The 8,720-nt window shown below is 37.0% G+C and overlaps 1 protein-coding gene across 1 annotated transcript; it reads left to right on the top strand.

The window, feature by feature from the left end:
• Nucleotides 1–537: 537 nt before the first annotated feature.
• LOC138332176 (uncharacterized) lies at nucleotides 538–5,966 on the top strand. The gene is made up of 2 exons (XM_069280172.1): nucleotides 538–1,660; nucleotides 3,898–5,966. Exons 1-2 carry the CDS (start codon nucleotides 934–936, stop codon nucleotides 4,980–4,982), a joined length of 1,812 nt encoding a protein of 603 aa, XP_069136273.1. The 5' UTR covers nucleotides 538–933; the 3' UTR covers nucleotides 4,983–5,966.
• Nucleotides 5,967–8,720: the final 2,754 nt, after the last annotated feature.

Raw genomic sequence — 8,720 nt, 5'->3', positions numbered from 1 at the left:
TGTTTACACACTACAGTCAAAACTACTAAGGCATATTTCACTAGCGATTATGATATGTTTATGTCAATTATATGTCATTAACTTTACATTGAATTGTATTCTATGTCCATTTAATGTAAAAATGTTTACATGGTATTAACTTGAATTTTACTTCATTTCTAAATTGCAAATTAGATATGAAAAGTGTTATAAAGATACATAGCAAATATTTTCCGTTATTTTTACAGTAAATAATTCATGCATTAAATACATTACGGTGTGTCATGGGAAAACGATGTGTCACTTTGGCGACACAAATTTTCCATCCCTCTTTTATATTGCAAAAGTTACTCTGAGGTCAGAATCTTATGATATTATTTACGGAAAATAACAAATAAGTTATCGATTGGCATCGCCTTCCAGAGAGAATAGTATTTAGAGAAGTCCAGCCTGATGAGGTTAGGATAAGATAGTGAGACAGAATGTGCAAGAACCTACGCTTGATGCGCAGACAAACATGAAAATTACCCAAGCCTGTTTTGGTATGAAACTTATATTGAAGCTTAATGTTTTAAGTGTGGTTTATGGCATTGAAAGACTGGAATGGATATGCTTCTGTTGTACTCACTTAGGCATATACGTATGCGTATACATACACATATATAATATACATCTTGTTAGAGGTACGAGAGTTTGTGTAGGGCCGTGTGCAAAGCAGCCCAGAACCTCTGGGAGCCAAGTCACGTGATCGGTCAGATTCGCCCAGGGCTGACCAGCAGCAGAACCAAACCATAATTAACTTTTCAATCTTTCATCATCTTCCCTCATATCATCATTAGACTGCACCATTTTCCTGTAAAGCATGGATTAACATTCGATCTTTGCTACGCAACGATCGTGTGTATTTCTGAACTCAGATTTTGACTTTATTAGTGATTTTTATTGACTCCCAAGATGGGTCCAAAAAAGAGACAAAGAACTGGTGATACTACGCTGGATATGGACAATCATTTGAACTGGAGTAAAGTTAAACTTCGCCATGAACTTTCCTTGGTTGGCTTAGTGACTTCTCCTACATTTACTCTGAGTACACTACGAAATTTGTATGTGGATAACGTTTTAAACAGATCGAGGAATAACTTTTCATCACAGACGACGAACAGTGTTCCGATGTTACGGAGACAGTCAAGAATTCCGAGACCTACGAACTCTACAGGTCCTACGTCGGACACAATTCGAGTAGATACGGTACAGTCAAGATTGACTGCAAATATTTCTCCGGAAGAATCAACAGTGCGTGATTACAACAATGTGCCCTATGTTACAGTGCGCGACGATCATGAACAAAGAGGTGATTCGGTCAGTGCGCGCAACGATATAACTGATAACACTACATCCGGTAGTTCCGGTCCCGGAAACAATATGGCTGCCAATATCACTTCTCCAACAGTGATACAAGCCTTAGTAGACACTATGACAGGTATGCAAGCTGTTATGACTAAACTTATCAACAATGAAGATAAACAGAAGTCACTACCGACATTGGCGGATGTGTACTCAGCTCGACATGACAGTTTCGCTAGCAGCGAACAACAAACTAGGCGATCGTATGGTGTGTCACCGGAGGACATCCCTCATATGGACCTCATGGCACCTTCGCTACGCAGACAGATCATAGAAGGTAGGGATGTAAATCTTGCCACATTATTGATCCCATACTATGAATTACATGAACACTCCGACAAACATCGCAATGACATCAGATTGAGAAAAACTCTCACGATCGGCGAATTCATAACGGCCTTCGGCAGGTACAAACGTACTATGTGCCAAGTCTACCCCGATCGTCGTGAAGAGCTCGACCAGTACGAGGCGATCATCGTCAATCTGTTCAATACATATGGCTCGAAATTCTACGAGTACCATAAACTTTTTTCTTTGAAGAGTGCCAATGCCATGCAACTGCATGGTATGAAGTTAGATTGGTCAATTCGGGATCGTGATCTTATACAAATGGTCACTGCAGGATCTAAGTCACGAAGCTGTTCTATATGTAATGAATCAACTCATGATACCCACTTTTGCCCGCGATTCGTTGCGAATGACAAAAGTCAGCAAGATGGTGCGAGAACACATAACTATAACAGGTCAACTGATGTCGACAAACATGGGAGGAAACGTATGTTCAACAACGGGGTTGAGATTTGTAATAACTTCAATTCCAACAATGGTTGTCGTCGTGAATCCTGTCCATATAGTCACGTGTGTTCGCAATGTAAAGACTTATCACACAAATTAGGGGAATGCAAAGATCACAACCTTTCCCAGTCAAAAAAGAAAAACTGACTATCCGTAGATATATTTGGCACTTCCAACTCTACATTACCGAACTTTACGGTTAACACCCCTGTGAATATTGATCAATTACAATATGAACTTTCATCACATCCAGACAAAACATTCGTAAATTATTTGGTGAACGGCTTGCGTTATGGTTTCAACACTAAAGTCAAGAATACCGATCTTCCAACGAAAGAATGTAAAAACTTACAATCAGCACTTCGTCAACACGATGTTGTAACTCAACTGTTAGAATTAGAAGTATCCAAAGGTTTTATAAGTGGTCCATTTGATAATCCACCTTTCGACTCTTATCGTGTGTCTCCAATAGGTGTCGCGACAGGCAAATATTCAAATAAAAAGCGTTTGATTCTTGACTTATCCTCTCCACACAACGATAACAATCATCAAAGCATCAATGATTTGATAGACAAGGAGGAATGTTCTTTAACCTACGTGCGAATAGACGACGCCATTAAACAGATCGTCAAATACGGCAGTGGTTCTTTAATGTGTAAAACTGATATCTCTGACGCTTTCAAAGTGATTCCAATTTCTCCTTCAGAGTACCATTTATTCTGTGTTAAGTGGCTAGACAAATACTATTTTTACAATCGCTTGGCGTTCGGGTGCCGATCCAGCCCCAAAATTTTCGATCAGCTGTCATCAGCTATCTGTTGGATTGCGGAACACAGATACAATATTAACTTTATATTGCATTTACTTGACGATTTTCTCACCATCGATAAGCCAAGTGCTCCAGCGGACCAGACTATGGAAAAGCTTATGTTTTTGTTCAAGAAACTCAATATTCCCATAGCTCAACACAAAACTACAGGTCCTACAACAGTGATTGAATATTTAGGGATCATTTTAGACTCTGATAAAATGGAAGCTAGATTACCACAACAAAAGTTAGAGAGAATAGGACAACTGTTAAAAGAATTTTCAACACGCAAAAATTGTACCAAGAGAGAACTTTTACAATTGCTCGGTCATCTTACGTTTGCGAGTCGCGTGATTCCAAGTGGGAGATCATTCATTAGTTACTTATTAGCTATGGCTTCATCGGTCAGAGAACTTCACCACTTTGTACACCTGGGTGCACAGTGTCGTGAGGACATACACATGTGGACTCTATTTCTACAACAATGGAATGGTGTTTCTATGTTTCACGACATATCAATAACGAAAGCCACCGATATGTCATTATATACTGACGCAGCGTCTACCATTGGACACGGTGGTATTTTTCAAGATTTTTGGTTTTGTGAAACTTGGCCTTCAGACATTCCCTTGCTGACTGACGACAAAATGTCAATGGCTTTCCAGGAATTGTACCCCATCGTAGTGGCAGCGATTTTATGGGGACATTTCTGGACCAATAAACGTATTCTATTCTATTGTGACAATGCTGCAACAGTATCCATTATATGTAAAGGCCGTTCTAAGGTGCTTTCAATCATGTTGTTAATGAGACGACTTACCTGGTGTGCTTTAAAAGGTAACTTTTCTATATATGCCGAACATGTACCAGGTAAAGACAATTCTATAGCAGATTCTTTATCTCGTTTGCAGATGAACAGGTTTCGTCAGCTGGCGCCTACAGCTCGTCCAACCCCATGTATCTGCCCCCCAGTCTCAGAAGTAATGTGGAATTCCAAGAGTCATCTCAACAGTTAGTTTCCAATTCTGTGTCGCAGAATACCAGGAAGGTGTACGACACAGGATTTCGGTGGTATGAACGATATTGTGCCATGAACAATGTGGTGTTTAACTCAATTTTACCACCAATATCAGAACAGATGTTGATATATTTTGTAACGTATTGTCATAAATTTCTCAAAGTGAAATATACAACTATCAAGCTATACTTGTGCGGTATTCGCTTCACTTATCTATCCAAAGGAGTTCCTAGTCCATTTTATGCCACAGACTCAAACTTGGACATAGGTCGTACAGGAGTTCTTCCAAGGCTACAAATGGCTTTGAATGGAATCAAACGAACAGATTTGTGTAGTTCCAGACGTCCCAGATACCCCATTACTTTTAGCGTTCTATCTCAGATCTGTAACAGATTTCAGAGTGGCTTGTTCTGCGGTGAAATTGACAAGACGATGCGTACAGTGTGTATCATAGCTTTTTTCGGGTTTATGAGGTGTGGTGAATTTTCGTGTAACTCTACTTTCGATCCAAACGTTAATGTTACTGTTGGTGATGTGACAGTCAGCAAGGATGTTACAGTACTTCGCCTTAAACAATCAAAAACTGATCCATTTAGACATGGTGTTAATATTAAGTTCTTTTGCAACAACACTACCATTTGCCCTAAGTGTGCATTAGACCAGTATGTGGAGCAACGACTACATGTCCACCAGGCTAGTCCAACACAGCCTTTGTTTGTACAAGAAGGTCATAAGCCTTTAACAAGAAATAACTTTATTGAAAAGCTTAGATCTTCCTTAAATGCATGTGGATTACCACAAGATTTATATAATGGACATTCTTTTAGAATAGGAGCAGCAACTACTGCTGCTAGCAACAGAATGGAAGACCATCTTATCAAAACGATGGGTAGATGGACATCAGAATCATACTGTCGATACATTCATACCAGTGACTCTATCATAAAGACAGCTCAATTTTCTATGACAAACAGTTAATCTTTAAACATTATGGTCATGCCATCTATAAGTTCTCCCGGTAGGACTGCTTGCTACCAGTTGTTATTTTTACAACTTGTGATCAATCAAATATTTTCATTTTTAGCATTAGAATTATATTACAATATATAACTTGTTAGATGTGTAGTTTTAGTTCTTGATTTTACGTTATGTGTAGTTTTAGTTCTTAAATTTTACATATTGTGTTACCATGACAATATATCGTTATTACTTATATGTATTTGTACTTCTTTTGTAAGAGTTAAATATATAACCAATTTATGTTTCTCCACTTCACTTCTCTTATATTCTAACTAAAACTTCTTTCTTTGGGGACACTCAGCTGTTTAACTGCGTTAACTGCTTCGTTATGGATTTTTGATGCATACATCAATCTTCCCAAAGAAAGTTGCATTATTCATTTACATTATAATCATAACAATAAGAACTTATCACAGTATTTACAACCAACGTTGTACAGTATACACAGTTATACTGGGGAATTTTACAAACTGTTGAGTTTCCAATACTTGGTATCGGTACATACATACTTTATCACACATTTACAACCATCGTTGTACGGTATATCATGTATACTGATGAGATTGCACTCCAGTGGTACAATTTCCTAATGTGTGATAATTTATGATATGTATATATGTTTTAAGTATGTGTGAGGAATTCTGCAACCATCGTTGTAGCGCTGCACCAGCTGTAGTGGTAGATTATTTACCCCAGGGGTAGAGATCTCAATTCTAAGCCATACATATATAGATAATTATACTGTACTTATATTGTAGTATTAGTTATTTGTTTAACTTCAGTTCTATCATCAAAACAGCTGAGTCAGTCTTCAAGCCAAATTATTTTTATATCACAGCAACAGTTACTAATATCGAACTATTTCAGAATCATCATTATGATTATGAGTTCATTTTGTCATTATGTATATATCTTTATAGCAATACAATGTTCAGAACTGAATCTAATGTCTTTGTTTTTAATGCCATAAATTGAAGCTTAATGTTTTAAGTGTGGTTTATGGCATTGAAAGACTGGAATGGATATGCTTCTGTTGTACTCACTTAGGCATATACGTATGCGTATACATACACATATATAATATACATCTTGTTAGAGGTACGAGAGTTTGTGTAGGGCCGTGTGCAAAGCAGCCCAGAACCTCTGGGAGCCAAGTCACGTGATCGGTCAGATTCGCCCAGGGCTGACCAGCAGCAGAACCAAACCATAATTACCGCCATCCAACCCCGCCACACACCGGTGATGTAATTTCTCGGCTCGATGGTTTATTTTGGATAGTTTAAATGTTAAGTCTACCAGTATTATAATATTGTCATGGTAACGCCAAAGGCTGATCATGATGTTTTGATGGCTAGAATTTGAAAATTTGGAATTGGATTTTTGATGCATACATCAATCTTCCCAAAGAAAGTTGCATTATTCATTTACATTATAATCATAACAATAAGAACTTATCACAGTATTTACAACCAACGTTGTACAGTATACACAGTTATACTGGGGAATTTTACAAACTGTTGAGTTTCCAATACTTGGTATCGGTACATACATACTTTATCACACATTTACAACCATCGTTGTACGGTATATCATGTATACTGATGAGATTGCACTCCAGTGGTACAATTTCCTAATGTGTGATAATTTATGATATGTATATATGTTTTAAGTATGTGTGAGGAATTCTGCAACCATCGTTGTAGCGCTGCACCAGCTGTAGTGGTAGATTATTTACCCCACGGGTAGAGATCTCAATTCTAAGCCATACATATATAGATAATTATACTGTACTTATATTGTAGTATTAGTTATTTGTTTAACTTCAGTTCTATCATCAAAACAGCTGAGTCAGTCTTCAAGCCAAATTATTTTTATATCACAGCAACAGTTACTAATATCGAATTATTTCAGAATCATCATTATGATTATGAGTTCATTTTGTCATTATGTATATATCTTTTTAGCAATACAATGTTCAGAACTGAATCTAATGTCTTTGTTTTTTAATGCCATAAAACAAGGTTTATGACCTGTATGGCTCACTAGGAATGGAGGGCTTTTCTGTAGTCACTCAGTGGTAAGAATAACACTTTGTATGAAAATACCTTAGGGTCAGCTGCATGCCGTACGCAATTAAAAAATGTTCTTACTTCCATGCTAATTTCAGAGGTCAAAGATATATTGATGAAAAATAAAATTTCCACAATTTGACACAGAAGAATTTTAAGTTTCTGCCTTTCAAGTATAGGTTTGTGAATTTCAAGTCAGAATAATTATAAAACTAACTATAAATAATTATAAGTAAGCATTTACTTCATTGCGGCCTTGCAGCTACATGTAAGTATATTGGCAAATAAAAATATTTTGTATTGTACAATTATGTAAAATATTTCAGAGAGAATCCAGTAACAACAACACGTGTTCCGAAGGCCAGGCGTTTATATGGTACTAGCTGCTTATTTGCATAATCATAAAGCACGACTCAATTTGGGATTTAAGCTCTCTCACTAATCGATATTTTCGTCTTAAGGTCTTATGTGATGTCCTATCTTCTTTGTCTAAGCTATATATGATGGGGTGGGGTGTTCGTGTTTGGTGTCTTCGGTAGTATGCTTCAAAAGATAACACTAAATATAGGCAAGAAGTTCCAGTATTACAAAACAAATACGACAAAAACATATCAACCCCCCCTCCTGCCCCAGGGGTATGCACCACAGACAACACAATGTATAAAGGGATGCCGTTAAGTATAATAAATCAAAAGCATTGGTATTGGGAAGGATCACCTTGTATGTAAAAGCGGACGACAACCTTACTGAAAATATACCAGATGTCTTTTCCATACAATAAAAAACAATCAGATTACATTGCCTCCCAAAGGACATTTTCAGTTTACTAGCTTGGTACAATGGGGACAACCTACGTCACTGGAAGTGATATCGGGCACACAAAAACAATGAAACAACGCCCGCTTCAAGATGAAAATCGGCTGAAATTATGACATAAAAGCAATGCATCTTCTAAACCTATCGCGCGTCAAAGACAGTGTATTGTTAGAGACTCTGTGAAACTATTAGATGTCGTCAAACTAGCTCAGATTATGCAAACACCTCGACACAATATTTTCCGACAGCAGGGATATCGGTCACATTTTATTCACTAAAACGTTATAAATTGCAAATAAATAAATTTTGCTGCCACAAAACTGTCCCGTTTACTAATATGTAATATATGACTGTTGGAAGAAAATATTTCATTCATTATATCTGCTAGTGGAGGATCATATACGGTGCTTAATTAGAAATTATGAAAGTGATATCGGTCACACTTAGAACTTTAGGGGTAACGGTCACATCTCCAAAGTTACGAAAACTGTGGATAAGACGCCAAAATACTTTAATTGAAATTTATCTGATCTTTAAAGACGACTTTTTAACCCCCTATCAGCAAAATTTCGTCTATTGCTCATTCACCCGTCCCGTTTTTTTTTTCCAAAGCGTGGCTATTGGTCACATTTCATTCACCGAAAATATGTCAAGTGTATTTTTTTTTAAACTTTATTGTTATTTACTGATATAAAGTACCTTATATTTCAAGTAGTAGCTATCGTTCATTTTATCCGCTACAAAAGTGACATAACCTGTATAATCTAGTTGGTGGTTTGTTGTTTTTAAAAAGGATGTCGTTCACAGGGTA

The sequence above is a fragment of the Argopecten irradians genome, chromosome 1 (genome assembly GCF_041381155.1).
Source record: "Argopecten irradians isolate NY chromosome 1, Ai_NY, whole genome shotgun sequence".
NCBI lineage: Eukaryota > Metazoa > Mollusca > Bivalvia > Pectinida > Pectinidae > Argopecten > Argopecten irradians.
Note: the sequence above shows the minus strand (reverse complement) of the source record. Positions and strands in the feature narration are given on the sequence as shown.

Coding starts and splice junctions, on each gene's coding strand:
- LOC138332176 (XM_069280172.1), top strand. CDS start 934: ATGGGTCCAAAAAAGAGACAAAGAACTGGTGATACTACGCTGGATATG. Junction 1,661..3,897: donor ACGCAGACAGATCATAGAAG/GTAGGGATGTAA, acceptor TCTCGTTTGCAG/ATGAACAGGTTTCGTCAGCT.